Raw genomic sequence first — 22,424 nt, 5'->3', positions numbered from 1 at the left:
TGCAAAGATGCATTTAAAACGGCACACACATTTAACCTTTTGTCACCCTCTGGTGCTTACATTTGGGCAACTGTCAGTCATCTCAGGTCTGGTTGCTGTTGTTGTCACGCTAGCTAGCTTCCTCTCTTGTCATTGGCCTGAACACCAGCATCACCTCACTGGATTGGTGAGCCTGCTAGAACTTGAGGACTGCAGGGTTTCATTTGCTGTGAAAATAGGAGAGAGCCAGAGTGAACAAGCCTCTCTGCCTGTCACATTTGTTCAGTGTAAACTTTCGAGTCAAAAGGTTTAGAACACCTATACATTCTTGGGTTTTTCTTTAGTTTTGGTGAAACTATGAAATAACACATATGGAATCATGTAGTATCCAAAAAAGTGTTAAACAATTCAAAATACATGTTATATTTGAGATTCTTCAAATAGCCACCCTTTGCCTTGATGACAGCTTTGCACACTCTTGGCATTCTCTCAACCAGCCTTATGAGGTAGTCACCTGGAGTGCATTTCAATTAACAGGTGTGCCTTCTTAAAAGTTCATTTGTAGAATTGATTTCCTTCTTAATGCGTTTGAGCCAATCGGTTGTGTTGTGACAAGGTAGGGTTGGTATACAGAAGGTAGCCCTATTTGGTAAAAGTCCATATTATGGCAAGAACAGCTCAAATAAGCAAAGATAAATGACAGTCCATCATTACTTTAAGACATGAAGATCAGTCAATACGGAACATTTCAAGAACTTTGATAAGTTACTTCTGGTGCAGTCTCAAAAACCATCAAGTGCTATGATGGAACTGGCTCTCATGAGGACCGCCACAGGAAAGGAAGACCCAGAGTTACCTCTGCTGCAGAGGATACGTTCATTAGAGTTACCAGCCTAAGAAATTGCAGCCCAAATAAATGCTTCACAGAGTTCAAGTAACAGACACATCTCAACATCAACTGTTCAGGGGAGAATGTGTGTATTAGACCTTCATGGTCGAATTGCTGCAAAGAAACCACTACTAAAGGACACCAATAAGAAGAAGAGACTGTGGAAATGTGTAATTTGGTCTGGAGTCCAAATTGGAGATTTTTGGTTCCAACAGCCGTGTCTTTGTGAACGGATGATCTCCGCATGTGTATTTCCCACTGTATTTAGGAGGAGGTGTTATGGTGTGGGGGTGCTTTGCTGGTGACACTGTCTGTGATTTATTTGGAATTCAAGGCACACTTATCCAGCATGGCTACCACATCATTATGCACCGATACACCATCCCCTCTGGTTTGGAATTAGTGGGACTATCATTTGATTTTCAACAGTACAATGACCCAAAACACTTCCAGGCTGTGTAAGGGCTATTTTACCAAGAAGGAGAGTGATGGAGTGCTGCATCAGATGACCTGGCCTCCACAATCCCCCGACCTCAATCAAATTGAGATGGTTTGGGATGAGTCGGACTGCAGAGTGAAGGAAAAGCAGCCAACAAGTGCTCAGCATATGAGGGAACTCTTCCAAGACTGTTGGAAAAGCATTCCAGGTGAAGCTGATTGTCATCAAGGCAAAGGATGGCTATTTGAAGAATTTCAAATATAAAATATATTTTTTTATACTTTTTTTTTTCAAAAAATACTTTTTTGGTTACTACATGATTCCATATGTGTTATTCCATAGTTTTGATGTCTTCACTATTATTCTGCAATGTAGAAAATAGTAAAAATAAAGAAAAACCCTTGAAAGAGTAGGTGTTTGTGTGTACGGTAGTGTGTACGGCATGTTCCACTTACAGAATGTTTAAAATCACAAGCCATACAGAAATGTCACTGTTGAACATACCGTATTAGGGCAGTTGTGGTGCAATTTCGATTATGCTTGTGTGGCAGTCACCTTACCATTATGAACAAATGAACATAGTGGATACAATAATGTTTTTTAATTGCTACATGTCTTTTGTATGTTTACATGTTGTACCCTATGTGTGTCTGATGGAACACACACAGCATTGACCCTGAACCTCCACTTGACCCCTGGCTTCCCGCTCCACATAGCCAGAAAACATTAGGCAGAACATATTAGAACAGGGATGGCCAACTTAGGGGTGGGGGTCACACAAAAACATTACTCATTATGAGGTGCTGCAGTGGCTCGTGGGTTGACATGGGCTAATTGAGTGACTGCTGATGCACAACCAAATTTCAAAATTCCACCTTATGCATTCTATGCCATGTTAGCTCCCCATTAACATTAAATGGGAAACATTTCAACAATGTCATGTAACTGAATGTCTAGAATGAGCATTATGATATAATTACATGCCACTTTAACATTCTGTGGCAGCCGTGTTGGTTCACCATTAACATTACGTAAGGAATAATCAACGAGGGGCTATGCATTCTATGGAAAATAATAAACAACGTGGAAGATGTTGGAGTTGCATTATTTTCCAGAGAATGCCTAGAACCCCGAGTTGATTATCCCTTTTATACAATTCCTATAATTAACACATTTGCTCCTAGAAATGTGTTAATTTGCCAGTAGGAATGTGTTCAACATCCACGGAAGTAGCTAGCAAGTTTACTAGATTCAGTTGAAGTGGGAAGTTTACACACCTTAGCCAAATACATTTAAACCCAGTTTCACAATTCCTGACATTTAATCCTAGTAAAAAAATTCCCTGTCTTAGGTCAGTTAGGATCACAACTTTATTTTTTAATTTTATTTTTAATTTGATTTTACCCCGTTTTCTCCCCAATTTCGTGGTATCCAATTGTTTAGTCGCTACTATCTTGTCTCATCGCTAAAACTCCCGTACGGGCTCGGGAGAGACGAAGGTTGAAAGTCATGCGTCCTCTGATACACAACCCAACCAAGCCGCACTGCTTCTTAACACAGCGCGCATCCAACCCGGAAGCCAGCCGCACCAATGTGTCGGAGGAAACACTGTGCACCTGGCAACCTTGGTTAGTGCGCACTGAGCCCGGCCCGCCACAGGAGTCGCTGGTGCCTCCAACTCAGTCATCAAGTAGGCAGACAACCCAACAATAGTAGGCTTGACTACCAACAACGACGAGACAGCCTACAGGGAGGAGTTGAGGGCCCTCAGTGTGTGGTGTCAGGAAAACAACCTCTCACTCAATGCCAACAAAACAAAGGAGAGGATCGTGGACTTCAGGAAACAACAAAGGGAGCACCCCCTCATCCACATTAACAGGACAGCAGTGGAGAAGGTGGAAAGTTTTAAGTTCCTCGGTGTACACATCACAGACAAACTGAAACGGTCCACCCACAGACAGTGTGGTGAAGAAGGCGCAATAGTGTGTCGGGAGTCGGGAAGTTGAAGAAATTTGGCTTGTCACCTAAAACCCTCACAAACCTTTAGAGTTGCACAATTTGGAGCATCCTGTCGGGCTGTATCACCGCCTGGTATGGCAACTGCACCGCCCACAACCACAACGCTCTCCAGAGGGCGATGCGGTCTGCACAATGCATCACCGGGAGCAAACTACCTGCCCTCCAGGACACCTACAGCACCTGATGTCACAGGAAGGCCAAAAAGATCATCAAGGACAACAACCACCCGAGCCACTGCCTGTTCACCCCGCTATCATCCCGAAGGCGAGGTCAGTACAGGTGCGTAAAAGCTGGGACAGAGAGACTGAAAAACAGCTTATATCTCAAGGCCATCAGACTGTTAAACAGCCATCACTAACACAGAGAGGCTGCTGCCTACATACAGACTTGAACTCATTGGCCACTTTAATAAATGGATCACTAGTCACTTTAATAATGTTTACATATCTTCCATTACTCATCTCTTATGTATATACTGTATTTTATACCATCTATTGCATCTTGCCGATGCCGCTCTGTCATTGCTCATCCATATATTTATATGTATATATTCTTATTCCATTCCTTTACTTAGATTTGTGAGTATTAGGTAGTTGTTGTGGAATTGTTAGATTACATGTAAGATATTGCTGCACTGTTGGAACTAGAAACACAAGCATTTCGCTACACTCGCAATAACATTTGCTTACCATGTGTACGTGACCAATGCATTTTGATTTGATTTGATTTCATGTCCTGTTATTCTGGCTGTACTTTTCGACGTGACTGTAAATTAGTCTTAGTTGGCTAGCTAGCAAGCAAGGAAAAATAACATTGCCAGCCAGTATTGCAATGGAACATTTAGAACGAACAACTGGGTCATGTCCATAGATACAGAACAAAAAGGCTGAACGACTGGGCCGATAGAATGAATGACCAGTTGGCTTGGGTAGCAACCCTAGATTTGTGTCGGGATTATTATTATTATGTCTTGTGGAAGGATGAAATAGTATGAATAAATTAATCAAAATAATTTTAATGAAAATATGTCAATCATTATTTGAATATGTTGGTAACCCGTTGTATAATAGTGATAATGCCCTCGAAGCTGGTGTTTGGAGGATATATTGGCACGGTTTGCCTAACAACGCCTGTGCCAATATATCCTCCAAACACTGGCTTTTCAGGCATTATCACTTAAATAATGCACACTCTAGAATGCCCTTCAAGCCAATCAGAAAGGAGTATTCAACAATGCCATGGTATTAATAATAATAATAATATTGATTTAATATAGGGTTTTTCATTCCAGGTAGAATCTCAAAGTCGCTTTAAAAACTAAAAAAACTAAAAAAGATTTAACAAAACAAATGTAGGGATCTGGCAGTTCTTTAGTTGAGTTTTTTAGGATCTCCATTATCTACTGCACATGCAGCAGCTACTCTTCCTGGGGTCCACAGAAAACGTACAAATACATGACAAAGTACAGAACAGTGATAGACAAGAACAACATAAGATATTACATTAAATAAACACAAATAAAATTGTTTTCCATAGCTTTAGACGAAAGGCAGTTTGAAAAAAGGAAGTATCTTAAGAGGAGGGAGCATAGTTGGTACAGCCAGGCAGGGAGATAGAGACATCTGACAGACAGGCCACAGAGCTCTTCATCGGGAACCTAGTCGTCTTCGTTAGTCACAGCTCCTCCTCCGTAGATAGACTAGATTGTCCAATACTGAAATGTAGCACCCACCTGGGTGATGCTTCAGCGACTGTAAAAGCTCCAGTAAGACGGTGTTGATCTGGTGTTGCTGCATCATTCAAATCATATGAGCAAGCTAGCTAGACGTGACTTAATCAGTCCTGCAACTCCGTGGGTCACCACCAGATATTACAGTTCATCTATCAACAAGTTATTAAAAACAAAAACAAAAAAACATGTACAATCTAAATATACCATAGGGAATATTTAAACAATGCTTTATAACTGAATGTCTAGAATTATAACAATATTCTAAAATTCTAAAAGTTGGCATAACTCTCTAAAAGTATGGCTCTGGGTAGAGTTTCCATCTGCATGTCGATGCTCTGCATGTGTGTACCACAACAAACCATCCGGCCTCACACTGCCACGGGGCAGATAGAGAGGCGGTGCTCGTGCACGCCAATGAACGCCACATCCGGGACTGCAACCACTGGGCCACATTAGCGTCCTTAAACTGTTCTACCTGGAACCAAAAGTGGTTCTCCAAAGGGTTCTCCCATGGGAACAGCCGAAGATAGCAAATGTATTTCTAGTGTAGGGGAGGATATTTGACTGCCTCAATATTACAAAGGACAGTGTGGTCACATGTTTTTCTCAGCATGCATCCTTATCTTCACCAGCCCCCACTATGCACAGAGTAGATGCATAAATATACAGGTCATTAAGCATTACTCACACATGGTGGTACACATGATGGTACACATGATGGTACACATGTTGGTACACATGGTGGTACACATGATGGTACACATGATGGTACACATGGACTAAGGGTGTAACAGCAGTTCATTCTCTCTTCTTCTCTTGCTGTCTTTATCTCTCTCCCTCTCTCTCTCTCTCTCTGTCTTTCAGATCACAACCACCTGAATAACGCTGCCCTCTCACCCCTGGGTCCAGCGATGGCGCTCTCCCACCCTCACAACAACCTTGGTCTGGGCTTTAACAAGTGCGCCTCCCTCAAGGCTGTGGGTAAGCAGCGTACCGCTCACTACAGACATCCTTTCACATACACTGTCTATCAACAGACCAGTTCACATAGACAGAAATGCACTAAAACCTATCCACTCACTTAAATAATAGAAACATATTTTATGCATTTGAATATTTATACACGTGCATTTGAGAACTGACGTCAATATTACGTGAGACACAGTGCCTGTGATACTCCAGTATTGAACAGAGTGTTTGTTATATGTTATATAATGTTAATGTATGTTAATGTATATTATAAACTGTGTAGCTGGTGCCCTATAAGCCTCTACAGTATTTCACTTATTATTTTCTCATAAATGGAGTAGACAGCCGTATGGTCCTGCGGACACACACGTGTACGCACAAATACACACACACACACACACACGCACTGATTGGCCACGGGTATGACAAAACATTTATTTTTACTCTCCTAATTACGCTGGTAACCTGTTTATAATAGCAGTCACACACCTCATGGTTTTGTGGTATATGGCCAATATACCATGGCTGGCTGTATCAGGCCATATTGTATTGGCCATATACCACACCCCCTTGGGCGTTATTGCTTAATTATAACATGCCTATACTTAGCTCTCGAAAACATGGGTGACTGTGTGAGACGTGAGAAAAACATGTGTGAGTAATCAAGTAGAGCAGGGCTGCCCAACCCTCTTCCTGGAGATCTACCGTCCTGTGGGTCTTCAGCCCAACCCTCTTCCTGGAGATCTACCGTCCTGTGGGTCTTCAGCCCAACCGTCTTCCTGGAGATCTACCGTCCTGTGGGTCTTCAGCCCAACCCTCTTCCTGGAGATCTACCGTCCTGTGGGTCTTCAGCCCAACCGTCTTCCTGGAGATCTACCGTCCTGTGGGTCTTCAGCCCAACCCTCTTCCTGGAGATCTACTGTCCTGTGGGTCTTCAGCCCAACCCTCTTCCTGGAGATCTACCGTCCTGTGGGTCTTCAGCCCAACCCTCTTCCTGGAGATCTACCGTCCTGTGGGTCTTCAGCCCAACCCTCTTCCTGGAGATCTACCGTCCTGTGGGTCTTCAGCCCAACCCTCTTCCTGGAGATCTACCGTCCTGTGGGTCTTCAGCCCAACCCTCTTCCTGGAGATCTACCGTCCTGTGGGTATTCAGCCCAACCCTCTTCCTGGAGATCTACTGTCCTGTGGGTCTTCAGTCCAACCGTCTTCCTGGAGATCTACCGTCCTGTGGGTCTTCAGCCCAACCGTCTTCCTGGAGATCTACCGTCCTGTGGGTATTCAGTCCAACCCTCTTCCTGGAGATCTACTGTCCTGTGGGTCTTCAGCCCAACCCTCTTCCTGGAGATTTACCTTCCTGTGGGTCTTCAGCCCAACCCTCTTCCTGGAGATCTACCGTCCTGTGGGTATTCAGCCCAACCCTCTTCCTGGAGATCTACTGTCCTGTGGGTCTTCAGCCCAACCCTCTTCCTGGATATCTACCGTCCTATGGGTATTCAGCCCAAACCTCTTCCTGGAGATCTACTGTCCTGTGGGTCTTCAGCCCAACCCTCTTCCTGGAGATTTACCTTCCTGTGGGTCTTCAGTCCAACCTACAGGACAGTAGATCTCCAGGAAGAGGGTTGGGCAGCCCTGAAGTAGAGGATGTATGTTGTATATGAACAACAATGATGTTACTCCCACACATCATCCACTGCCCTCCTCTATCATGACTAACTCATTAACACACAAACTGATGCTACTACATATCCCATATCCCAAAACACATATGGAACACAGACACATGTGGAACACAAACACATGTGGAACACAGACACATGTGGAACACAGACACATGGTGCAGTAACCCTGCCTGTAGCTCAATCACAGGCAGTCAGAATAGTGAGTGATATGACTCCCTGTTGAGTGGCTGACAGTATGGGTCTGGATGGGTCAGAGCCGTACCCTTTGGCTGGCCCCATGGCCTCACACACTCACACATTCTTACAGTACACTGACCCCAACACACATGCATTCTGACCCCAGCATACAGACTCAGACACACACACACACACGATTGTATCTGATCACTCTGGAAAGACAAGGACACACTGATGCTTATTTGGAAAGACAGCACGACACAGACATGCTTGCGCCATGAGATCATTGCATGTCATTAGAACTGCTCACTAGCTCCTCCTATTCTAAAACCACTAATGGCAGGGATGGAGGAGTCCACTTCATTATGCTGTCGCTCTATCTTTTTGCTCCATTTCTAACCGAGCCAGCCTCACCTTCAGCCTAGCAGTCCCATCTGAACGACCCGAAGCAGAGGATAAAGGATCGAATCGGGGCAATGTAAAGGGGGTACGAGGAACCCCTTCCTCCGCCCTGTCCTCTGACTTGGCATCGGAAGGTCTACCCGTCTCCTCTCCTTGCAATGAGAGATTCCGTTCTCTCACTAAACCCTCCCTGACTAGCACCAAAAGCTCAGCCTTTAGGGCTTTCTCAGGGAAAACAAATCCATAATGGTCAGCTAAACAATCAATAGAGCGTGCTTCAAAAAACTTGGAGATGGCTGAAGCAGCGATCTTATATACAATGCAGTCTACTGAACACACTAACTAAACAAGTCATCCAAACTCACAACCTACCGTCACACCTCAATCATCAATCACAGAGAGCTCAGTGCAGCAGGGTCCGGTGGGTTTAATGGAATGATCCCGGATGAGCCCCCATTATGTTACGCACGCCTCTATGAAGAGAAAGCGCAACACCCTGCTACAACTCAACTCTCCGTGAAGTGAAAGAGGTATGGACTGTAGGCGTGAGTAAGGATGACAACAGGCAGAATGTGGTACCGTTTACAAGGACTTTATTCCTTTACACGGTAATATGGGGAGAAGGGGCTGGACGGAACCAAAGCAAAGAAAGTAAATCTCAAAGCCCCCCCTCTCCTATCTTACCTGCCTACACACTACTTACCTTATTTAGCACCACCTGGTGCCCGAACCAAAATACAGGGGGTGGTCCGCCCAGGTCTTACCTATTGTGCCTAGACAATGAATATACTACGGGTATATGTATGCCCGCGGTCCTCTTGCCTAAGCACTCCCTAGGTGCCTTCCCCTTCCCCCCCTCGGAACAAATGAAACAGGAGAACAAATAATTTCTCAAACAAACTAAGAAACAAAGGACATCAAATAAGCTCTATCTGAGCAACAAACTCACAGAACATACCAACTGCTACCAACAACTAACATAGTAAATTATCCACAGCCATCAGCCTCCTCTCTCAGCAATGACCTCCCTCACATTCAACCTCTCTGCAATGACCTCTCTGCAATGACCTCTCTGCAATGACCTCCCTCCTGAACAGAACACTGGCTTTTATATAGCTTCAGAATGAATGGGTAATTGGAGACAGCTGCGTCTTGACGAGGGGGCGGGGTCAGCTCTCCAATTAGCTATGGAGTCGACCAATCAGCTGCTTGAGGGGTTTCAGGAAGCCATTTCCTGAAATAAACACATGCAAATACACAAACTACAACACATAAACTGGGGAACGTAACACTGAGTAAATAAGTGTGATTGCACCAAAGGACCGTCAATAGAAAAGACAATAGATTCATATGACGTTGTCATTGACATTTGCAGTAAAATACTTAAATTAACATTTTCATCCGATTGTGATGCAACACTCTTTTTCTCCATATTCCTTTCTGCTTGATGAAAGCACATTTTATAATCCCCAACCCTGTCACCAGGAGGACCCCAAACAGAATACGGTCCGCTCTTAGTCACTTTTAAACTGCATTCATTTTTTTAGACACTGTACACACCACACACACACTCACACACGCATAGCTGTATGTTGTACAGACAATGGCGTGGCTGCCATCCGTGGTGCCAGCCGGGGCACGGGTCCTGTGGCACAGCAGGTTGGCATGCCGGCTCATCGGGCCCTTGAGAAGGGCCCACCTCACGGCTGGTGCATTACCACGGGCAGTTGCTTCGTATTTACATCTCTGCATCTCATTTGAATCCATTGATTTTAAGAGAGGGGAGTCTCTCTACACCTCTAGGGTATTTCACTTGTTATTTCCTCATGAATGGAGCAGACAGCCGTATGGTCTTGCGGACACACACATGCGTACCCACAAATACACACTCACAAGAACACACACTCACAAGCACACACACTCACAAACACACACACACACACACACGCGAGCTTGCAGATGGCCGGAAAAGCAGGTTGACGCATGAGATTCTAAACAATGGTAATGACACATGGAAAGGCATTGAGGTACAGGGACACATACAAATGCACACACGCAGCCACACTCATAAGGGCACACACAGACACACTCACAGGGGCACACACAGATACACTCACAAGGGCACACAGACACACTCATAAGGGCACACACAGACACATTCACAGGGGCACACACAGACACTCATAAGTGCACACACAGACACACTGATAAGGGCACACACAGACACACTCATAAGGGCACACACAGACACACTCATAAGGGCACACACAGACACACTCACAAGGGCACACACAGACACACTCACAAGGGCACATGCAGACACACTCATAAGGGCACACTCATAAGGGCACACACAGACACACTCACAGGGGCACACACAGATACACTCACAAGGGCACACAAACACACTCATAAGGGAACACACAGACACACTCATAAGGGCACACTCATAAGGGCACTCACAGGGGCACACACAGACACACTCACAGACAGACACACTCACAGGGGCACACACAGACACTCATAAGGGCACACACAGACACACATACAGTGCCTTGCGAAAGTATTCGGCCCCCTTGAACTTTGCGACCTTTTGCCACATTTCAGGCTTCAAACATAAAGATATAAAACTGTATTTTTTTGTGAAGAATCAACAACAAGTGGGACACAATCATGAAGTGAAACAACATTTATTGGATATTTCAAACTTTTTTAACAAATCAAAAACTGAAAAATTGGGCGTGCAAAATTATTCAGCCCCCTTAAGTTAATACTTTGTAGCGCCACCTTTTGCTGCGATTACAGCTGTAAGTCGCTTGGGGTATGTCTCTATCAGTTTTGCACATCGAGAGACTGACATTTTTTCCCATTCCTCCTTGCAAAACAGCTCGAGCTCAGTGAGGTTGGATGGAGAGCATTTGTGAACAGCAGTTTTCAGTTCTTTCCACAGATTCTCGATTGGATTGAGGTCTGGACTTTGACTTGGCCATTCTAACACCTGGATATGTTTATTTTTTAACCATTCCATTGTAGATTTTGCTTTATGTTTTGGATCATTGTCTTGTTGGAAGACAAATCTCCGTCCCAGTCTCAGGTCTTTTGCAGACTCCATCAGGTTTTCTTCCAGAATGGTCCTGTATTTGGCTCCATCCATCTTCCCATCAATTTTAACCATCTTCCCTGTCCCTGCTGAAGAAAAGCAGGCCCAAACCATGATGCTGCCACCACCATGTTTGACAGTGGGGATGGTCTGTTCAGGGTGATGAGCTGTGTTGCTTTTACGCCAAACATAACGTTTTGCATTGTTGCCAAAAAGTTCAATTTTGGTTTCATCTGACCAGAGCACCTTCTTCCACATGTTTGGTGTGTCTCCCAGGTGGCTTGTGGCGAACTTTAAACAACACTTTTTATGGATATCTTTAAGAAATGGCTTTCTTCTTGCCACTCTTCCATAAAGGCCAGATTTGTGCAATATACGACTGATTGTTGTCCTATGGACAGAGTCTCCCACCTCAGCTGTAGATCTCTGCAGTTCATCCAGAGTGATCATGGGCCTCTTGGCTGCATCTCTGATCAGTCTTCTCCTTGTATGAGCTGAAAGTTTAGAGGGACGGCCAGGTCTTGGTAGATTTGCAGTGGTCTGATACTCCTTCCATTTCAATATTATCGCTTGCACAGTGCTCCTTGGGATGTTTAAAGCTTGGGAAATCTTTTTGTATCCAAATCCGGCTTTAAACTTCTTCACAACAGTATCTCAGACCTGCCTGGTGTGTTCCTTGTTCTTCATGATGCTCTCTGCGCTTTTAACGGACCTCTGAGACTATCACAGTGCAGGTGCATTTATATGGAGACTTGATTACACACAGGTGAATTGTATTTATCATCATTAGTCATTTAAGTCAACATTGGATCATTCAGAGATCCTCACTGAACTTCTGGAGAGAGTTTGCTACACTGAAAGTAAAGGGGCTGAATAATTTTGCACGCCCAATTTTTCAGTTTTTGATTTGTTAAAAAAGTTTGAAATATCCAATAAATGTCGTTCCACTTCATGATTGTGTCCCACTTGTTGTTGATTCTTCACAAAAAATACTTTATGTTTGAAGCCTGAAATGTGGCAAAAGGTCGCAAAGTTCAAGGGGGCCGAATACTTTCGCAAGGCACTGTAAGTGCACACACAGACACACTTAAAAGGGCACACACAGACACACTCACAAGGGCACACACAGACACACTCATAAGGGCACACACAGACACACTCATAAGGGCACACACAGACACACTCACAAGGGCACACTCATAAGGGCACACGCAGCCACACTCATATGGGCACACACAGACACACTCATAAGGGCACACACAGACACACTCACAAGGAAACACTCATAAGGGCACACGCAGCCACACTCATAAGGACACACACAGACACACTCACAGGGGCACACACAGACACTCATAAGGGCACACACCACACAGACACTCATAAGGGCACACACATACACACTCACAAGGGCACACACAGACACTCATAAGGGCACACACAGACACTCATAAGGGCACACACAGACACACTCATAGGGGCACACACAGACACACTCACAAGGGCACACTCATAAGGGCACACGCAGCCACACTCATAAGGGCACACACAGACACACTCACAGGGGCACACACAGATACACTCACAAGGGCACACAGACACACTCATAAGGGAACACACAGACACACTCATAAGGGCACACTCATAAGGGCACTCACAGGGGCACACACAGACACACTCACAGACACACACACACAGACACTCATAAGGGCACACACAGACACACATAAGTGCACACACAGACACACTTAAAAGGGCACACACAGCCACACTCACAAGGGCACACACAGACACACTCATAAGGGCACACACAGACACACTTAAAAGGGCACACACAGACACACTCACAAGGGCACACTCATAAGGGAACACACAGACACACTCATAAGGGCACACTCATAAGGGCACTCACAGGGGCACACACAGACACACTCACAGACACACACACACAGACACTCATAAGGGCACACACAGACACACATAAGTGCACACACAGACACACTTAAAAGGGCACACACAGACACACTCACAAGGGCACACTCATAAGGACACAGACACACTCACAGGGGCACACACAGACACTCATAAGGGCACACACAGACACTCACAGGGGCACACACAGATACACTCATAAGGGCACACACAGACACTCATTAGGGCACACACAGACACACTCACAAGTGCACACACAGACACTCATAAGGGCACACACATACACACTCATAAGGGCACACACAGACACACTCACAAGGGCACACTCATAAGGGCACACACAGCCACACTCATAAGGGCACACACAGACACACTCACAGGGGCACACACAGATACACTCACAAGGGCACACAGACACACTCACAAGGGCACACACAGACACATTCACAGGGGCACACACAGACACTCATAAGTGCACACACAGACACACTGATAAGGGCACACACAGACACACTGATAAGGGCACACACAGACACACTCACAAGGGCACACACAGACACTCATAAGGGCACACACAGACACACTCATAAGGGCACACACAGACACACTCACAAGGGCACATGCAGACACACTCATAAGGGCACACTCATAAGGGCACACACAGACACACTCACAGGGGCACACACAGATACACTCACAAGGGCACACAGACACACTCATAGGGGAACACACAGACACACTCATAAGGGCACACTCATAAGGGCACTCACAGGGGCACACACAGACACACTCACAGACACACACACACAGACACTCATAAGGGCACACACAGACACACTCACAAGGGCACACACAGACACTCACAAGGGCACACAGACACACTCACAAGGGCACACACAGACACATTCACAGGGGCACACACAGACACTCATAAGTGCACACACAGACACACTGATAAGGGCACACACAGACACACTGATAAGGGCACACACAGACACACTCACAAGGGCACACACAGACACTCATAAGGGCACACACAGACACACTCATAAGGGCACACACAGGGGCACACACAGACACACTCACAGACACACACACACAGACACTCATAAGGGCACACACAGACACTCATAAGGGCACACACAGACACACTCATAAGGGCACTCACAGGGGCACACACAGACACACTCACAGACACACACACACAGACACTCATAAGGGCACACACAGACACACATAAGTGCACACACAGACACACTTAAAAGGGCACACACAGACACACTCACAAGGGCACACTCATAAGGGCACACGCAGCCACACTCCTAAGGGCACACACAGACACACTCACAAGGGCACACTCATAAGGACACACGCAGCCACACTCATAAGGACACATACACACTCACAGGGGCACACACAGACACTCATAAGGGCACACACAGACACTCATAAGGGCACACACAGACACACTCACAAGGGCACACAGACACACTCATAAGGGAACACACAGACACACTCATAAGGGAACACACAGACACACTCATAAGGGCACACACAGACACACTCATAAGGGCACACACAGACACACTCATAAGGGCACACACAGACACACTCATAAGGGCACACACAGACACACTCACAAGGGCACACTCATAAGGGCACACGCAGCCACACTCATAAGGGCACACACATACACACTCACAAGGGCGCACACAGACACACTCACAAGGGCACACAGACACACTCATAAGGGAACACACAGACACACTCATAAGGGAACACACAGACACACTCATAAGGGCACACGCAGACACACTCATAAGGGCACACTCATAAGGGCACACACAGACACACTCACAGGGGCACACACAGATACACTCATAAGGGCACACACAGACACACTCATAAGGGCACACACAACCACTCATTAGGGCACACACAGACACACTCACAAGTGCACACACAGACACTCATAAGGGCACACACATACACACTCATAAGGGCACACACAGACACACTCACAAGGGCACACTCATAAGGGCACACGCAGCCACACTCATAAGGGCACACACAGACACACTCACAGGGGCACACACAGATACACTCACAAGGGCACACAGACACACTCATAAGGGCACACACAGACACATTCACAGGGGCACACACAGACACTCATAAGTGCACACACAGACACACTGATAAGGGCACACACAGACACACTGATAAGGGCACACACAGACACACTCACAAGGGCACACACAGACACTCATAAGGGCACACACAGACACACTCATAAGGGCACACACAGACACACTCACAAGGGCACACACAGACACACTCACAGGGGCACACACAGATACACTCACAAGGGCACACAGACACACTCATAAGGGCACACTCATAAGGCTACTCACAGGGGCACACACAGACACACTCACAGACACACACACAGACACACTCACAGACACACACACAGACACTCATAAGGGCACACACAGACACACATAAGTGCACACACAGACACACTTAAAAGGGCACACACAGACACACTCATAAGGGCACACACAGACACACTCAAAAGGGCACACTCATAAGGGCACACGCAGCCACACTCATATGGGCACACACAGACACACTCATAAGGGCACACGCAGCCACACTCATAAGGACACACACAGACACGCTCACAGGGGCACACACAGACACTCATAAGGGCACACACCACACAGACACTCATAAGGGCACACACAGACACACTCACAAGGGCACACACAGACACTCATAAGGGCACACACAGACACACTCACAAGGGCACACACAGACACTCATAAGGGCACACACAGACACACTCATAAGGGCACACACAGACACACTCACAGGGGCACACACAGATACACTCACAAGGGCACACAGACACACTCATAAGGGAACACACAGACACACTCATAAGGGCACACACAGACACACTCATAAGGGCACACACAGCAGCTCATTTGAGATATAGGCTTAGCACTCTAATTTCTTCACACGTGATTGTACCCCCCAGCAAGCCAATAATCAACACGGCACGTCGCCACTCTCTGTGTTGGCAAAGTCATTGAGAGGACAGAGTGTAGTTCAGGGGCTTTGGCTCAGGCGTCAGCCAACTTCTGCCAGGTGTAGCAGCAGGTCCTTGGACCAGGATGTAGTTGTAGCCCTGTATCTTAATTAAACACTAACGACCTGAGAATTTCTGATAGGGCACAAAGGGATAGTGCGAAAAAGTGATGGAGAAGGCGAGAAATGGACGGAGAGGGCAGCAAGGCCTCGTTGCCGGTCCCCCGCCTTCAGTGCATATGCTCTCTCACCGTGCACTTCCTGTGCCGTTGGCCGAGAACGTCAGTGATTCCCCGTGACAAAACGCATGCTGCTGCAACCCTGAGGTCACTTTCGTGCAAATCTTTCTTAGCAAGCATAGTAGTAGTTGGGTAGCATGGGTTTCGAGCATCACTAGTAAATGTAAAGAGTAGTAGTGGGGTAGTATTGGTTTCGAGCATCACTAGTAAGGATAAAGAGTAGTAGTTGGGTAGCATTGGTTTCGAGCATCACTAGTAAGGATAAAGAGTAGTAGTTGGGTAGCATGGGTTTCGAGCATCACTAGTAAGGATAAAGAGTAGTAGTTGGGTAGCATGGGTTTCGAGCATCACTAGTAAGGATAAAGAGATAAAATGTCAGTCTAGTCTGGTGCAATATTGTTTGTTTTTTCCTTTGGCTAATTACAGCACACCCCTACTTGGCCTCAAAATGGCTGTGTTGTGGGGATCAATGGAAGTCTTCAGAATGAATGACTTGGCACCTGCTAGACTTCTATTCTTTAGAGAAGCCATGTGGCAGTGTAAACCCTGTCACATGGTCTGCTGGAATCAAGCTGCTTATCCTTTTAGAATATTTAGAATGTATAAACACATGCCTGTATACAGTTGCGTTGGCAACATAGCCATTTAATCCTCCCATGACTTGCCAAACGTGTCACATGCCACAACATGAAAGCAAGCCTTTTAAGAGCACTGTCATTATCAGCATAATAGCCGTTTAATGCCTCGCGTTAAAAACATTTCCAGTGATTAGGCCATTTAAAGCAGCTTTATACATCTGTAGTTGTTCTCCTTTGGAAGAAGTGAGAACTCTCCTTAACAACACAGAGTAAGTGTTATAATGTTCTGTATTGAAGAACAATTTCCACTTTTTGATCGTTTTTCAAGGTAATGAATGTTTTATGATCTTCAAGAAATCCAGCTTTTCTAGAAGACTGGTCTGTGGTTTGATGATATTGAGTTTCAGGAGCAATATACAGGTAACTGCCAAAATAAATAACCTAATTGGTCTTTGGGCTCCCACCAGCTTCCAGAACAGCTTCAATATGCATAGATTCTAGAAGTGTCTGGAACTCTATTGGTGGGATGCAACACCATTCATCCACGAGAAATTCCATCATTTTTTGTTTTTAATTTTAAGGGGTAGATCAGCTTAATATTGCGGACAGATTGTTGCTTCCATCAATGTAATTGTCTGCATCATTTCCAATCCCCCATATATTTTTGGGGTAAATCATCATAGGTACACTTCAACTATGATGGACAAAATGAGAGAAAAAAATCCAGAAAATCACATTGTAGGTTTAATGAATTTATTTGCATATAATTTAAAAAGCAGGTCACTAGGTGTAGGCAAAACCATAATCAAATAGGTAAACTGTGATATGATGAAAGAGATAATCAGGGCTATTTTTCCACAAATAGACAGGTATTTTCCTTTCCATGGTAGCGAGATCTTATCTATTTTTGCTAACTTTCTATAAAAATGTATTGGAGTGAGATAATTTCTTTCTTTTGGGATTTGTATACCGATTATGTCCACATCTCCGTCAGATTTAATTGGTAAACTACATGGTAATGTAAAATTGGCTTTTTTTAGTGATCCAATACGTATTATCATAATTTGGTTTTAATCCAGAGAGGATAGCAAAAGTATCTAGATCCTCTATGAGGCCGTGGAGAGACTCTAATTGTGGTTTTAAAAGAAACCATGAATCATCAGCGTACAATGACACCTTAGTTTTTAAGACACAGATTTCTAATCCCTTAACATTATTATTTGATCTAATTTTAATAGCTAACATTTCGATGGGAATAATAAATAGATATGCCGAGAGTGGACAACCTTGTTTTACTCTTCTAGATAGTTTAAAACTTTCTGAGATGTAGCCATTATTGACTATTTTACACCTAGGGTTACTATACATAATTTTAACTCATTTTATAAGAGATTCCCCAACATTTAAATATTCTAAGCATTTATATATAAACTCCAGTCGTACTTTATCAAAAGCCTTTTCAAAATCATCTATGAAAACCAGGCCTGGTGTCCCCGATATTTCATAATATTCTATTGTTTCCAGTACTTGTCTTATATTATCTCCAATGTATCGTCCATGTAAAAAACCTGTCTGATGAGGATGAATAATATCTGACAATACTTTTTAAATTCTATGCGCCAAGCATTTTTCTAGGATTTTTGCATCACAAAACTGAAGTGTAAGAGTTCTCCAATTTTTTTAATGGACTGGATCTTTATACACTGCTCAAAAAAATAAAGGGAACACTTAAACAACACAATGTAACTCCAAGTCAATCACACTTCTGTGAAATCAAACTGTCCACTTAGGAGGCAACACTGATTGACAATAAATTTCACATGCTGTTGGGCAAATGGAATAGACAACAGGTGGAAATTATAGGCAATTAGCAAGACACCTCCAATAAAGGAGTGGGTCTGCAGGTGGGGACCACAGACCACTTCTCAGTTCCTATGCTTCCTGGCTGATGTTTTGGTCACTTTTGAATGCTGGCGGTGCTTTCACTCTAGTGGTAGCATGAGACGGAGTCTACAACCCACACAAGTGGCTCAGGTAGTGCAGCTCATCCAGGATGGAACATCAATGCGAGCTGTGGCAAGAAGGTTTGCTGTGTCTATCAGCGTAGTGTCCAGAGCATGGAGGCACTACCAGGAGACAGGCCGTAGGAGGGCAACAACCCAGCAGCAGGACCGCTACCTCCGCCTTTGTGCAAGGAGGAGCACTGCCAGAGCCCTGCAAAATGACCTCCAGCAGGCCACAAATGTGCATGTGTCTGCTCAAACGGTTAGAAACAGACTCCATGAGGGTGGTATGAGGGCCCGACGTCCACAGGTGGGGGTTGTGCTTACAGCTCAACACCGTGCTGGACATTTGGCATTTGCCAGAGAACACCAAGATTGGCAAATTCGCCACTGGCGCCCTGTGCTCTTCACAGATGAAAGCAGGTTCACACTGAGCACATGTGACAGACGTGACAGAGTCTGGAGACGCCGTGGAGAACGTTCTGCTGCCTGCAACATCCTCCAGCATGACCGGTTTGGCGGTGGGTCAGTCATGGTGTGGGGTGGCATTTCTTTGGGGGGCCGCACAGCCCTCCATGTGCTCGCCAGAGGTAGCCTGACTGCCATTAGGTACCGAGATGAGATCCTCAGACCCCTTGTGAGACCATATGCTGGTGCGGTTGGCCCTGAGTTCCTCCTAATGCAAGACAATACTAGACCTCATGTGGCTAGAGTGTGTCAGCAGTTCCTGCAAGAGTAAGGCATTGATGCTATGGACTGGCCCGCCCGTTCCCCAGACCGGAATCCAATTGAGCACATCTGGGACATCATGTCTCGCTCCATCCACCAACGCCACGTTGCACCACAGACTGTCCAGGAGTTGGCGGATGCTTTAGTCCAGGTCTGGGAGGAGATCCCTCAGGAGACCATCCGCCAACTCATCAGGAGCATGCCCAGGCATTGTAGGGAGGTCATACAGGCACATGGAGGCCACACACACTACTGAGCCTCATATTGACTTGTTTTAAGGACATTACATCAAAGTTGGATCAGACTGTAGTGTGGTTTTCCACTTTAATTTTGAGTGTGACTTCAAATCCAGACCTCCATGAATATTTCATTCATTCAGATCTAGGATGTGTTATTTTAGTGTTCCCTTTATTTTTTTGAGCAGTGTATATACAGTGCCTTGCGAAATTATTCGGCCCCTTTGAACTTTGCGACCTTTTGCCACATTTCAGGCTTCAAACATAAAGATATAAAACTGTATTTTTTTGTGAAGAATCAACAACAAGTGGGACACAATCATGAAGTGGAACAACATTTATTGGATATTTCAAACTTTTTTAACAAATCAAAAACTGAAATATTGGGCGTGCAAAATTATTCAGCCCCCTTAAGTTAATACTTTGTAGCGCCACCTTTTGCTGCGATTACAGCTGTAAGTCGCTTGGGGTATGTCTCTATCAGTTTTGCACATCGAGAGACTGACATTTTTTCCCATTCCTCCTTGCAAAACAGCTCGAGCTCAGTGAGGTTGGATGGAGAGCATTTGTGAACAGCAGTTTTCAGTTCTTTCCACAGATTCTCGATTGGATTCAGGTCTGGACTTTTACTTGGCCATTCTAACACCTGGATATGTTTATTTTTGAACCATTCCATTGTAGATTTTGCTTTATGTTTTGGATCATTGTCTTGTTGGAAGACAAATCTCCGTCCCAGTCTCAGGTCTTTTGCAGACTCCATCAGGTTTTCTTCCAGAATGGTCCTGTATTTGGCTCCATCCATCTTCCCTGTCCCTGCTGGAGAAAAGCAGGCCCAAACCATGATGCTGCCACCACCATGTTTGACAGTGGGGATGGTGTGTTCAGGGTGATGAGCTGTGTTGCTTTTACGCCAAACATAACATTTTGCATTGTTGCCAAAAAGTTCAATTTTGGTTTCATCTGACCAGAGCACCTTCTTCCACATGTTTGGTGTGTCTCCCAGGTGGCTTGTGGCAAACTTTAAACGACACTTTTTATGGATATCTTTAAGAAATGGCTTTCTTCTTGCCACTCTTCCATAAAGGCCAGATTTGTGCAATATATGACTGATTGTTGTCCTATGGACAGAGTCTCCCACCTCAGCTGTAGATCTCTGCAGTTCATCCAGAGTGATCATGGGCCTCTTGGCTGCATCTCTGATCAGTCTTCTCCTTGTATGAGCTGAAAGTTTAGAGGGACGGCCAGGTCTTGGTAGATTTGCAGTGGTCTGATACTCCTTCCATTTCAATATTATCGCTTGCACAGTGCTCCTTGGGATGTTTAAAGCATGGGAAATCTTTTTGTATCCAAATCCGGCTTTAAACTTCTTCACAACAGTATCTCGGACCTGCCTGGTGTGTTCCTTGTTCTTCATGATGCTCTCTGTGCTTTTAACGGACCTCTGAGACTATCACAGTGCAGGTGCATTTATACGGAGACTTGATTACACACAGGTGCATTGTATTTATCATCATTAGTCATCTAAGTCAACATTGGATCATTCAGAGATCCTCACTGAAATTCTGGAGAGAGTTTGCTGCACTGAAAGTAAAGGGGCTGAATAATTTTGCACGCCCAATTTTTCAGTTTTTTATTTGTTAAAAAAGTTTGAAATATCCAATAAATGTCGTTCCACTTCATGATTGTGTCCCACTTGTTGTTGATTCTTCACAAAAAAATACAGTTTTATATCTTTATGTTTGAAGCCTGAAATGTGGCAAAAGGTCGCAAAGTTCAAGGGGGCCGAATACTTTCGCAAGGCACTGTACCACTTGGGTCCTGTTTCAATAATAATGATATCAGACCTTCTTGTTACATATCTGATAATCTACCATTTATATAAGAGTGGTTAAAACATGCTAATAATGGTCCTCTGAGTATATAAAAAAAAAATATATACTTCCACTTGTATGCCATCCAGCCCTGGAGTTTTCCCAGCCTTAAAGGCCCCAATTGCATCAAAATGTTCATCCTCTGTAATTTGGCCTTCACATGAGGTCTTGGCTGATTTCTTTTGATATTCCCATGATGTCAAGCAAAGAGGCAGTGAGTTTGAAGGTAGGCCTTGAAATACATCCACAGGTACACCTCCAATTGACTCAAATGATGTCAATTAGCCTATTAGAAGCTTCTAAAGCCATGATATAATTTTCGGGAATTTTCTAAGCTGTTTAAAGGCACAGTCAA

General features: G+C 44.9%; 1 protein-coding gene across 1 annotated transcript in view; it reads left to right on the top strand.

Annotated features, from left to right (window-relative positions):
* LOC115104262 (protein shisa-9-like) overlaps positions 1–22,424 on the top strand; it is a 91,834-nt gene that overhangs the window by 61,960 nt on the left and 7,450 nt on the right. The window contains exon 3 of the mRNA XM_065006530.1: positions 5,923–6,039. Coding sequence (XP_064862602.1) covers positions 5,923–6,039 — 117 coding nt within the window. The remainder of the gene's footprint in view (positions 1–5,922; positions 6,040–22,424) is intronic.

The sequence above is a fragment of the Oncorhynchus nerka genome, linkage group LG21 (genome assembly GCF_034236695.1).
Source record: "Oncorhynchus nerka isolate Pitt River linkage group LG21, Oner_Uvic_2.0, whole genome shotgun sequence".
NCBI classification, from domain to species: domain Eukaryota; kingdom Metazoa; phylum Chordata; class Actinopteri; order Salmoniformes; family Salmonidae; genus Oncorhynchus; species Oncorhynchus nerka.
Note: the sequence above shows the minus strand (reverse complement) of the source record. Positions and strands in the feature narration are given on the sequence as shown.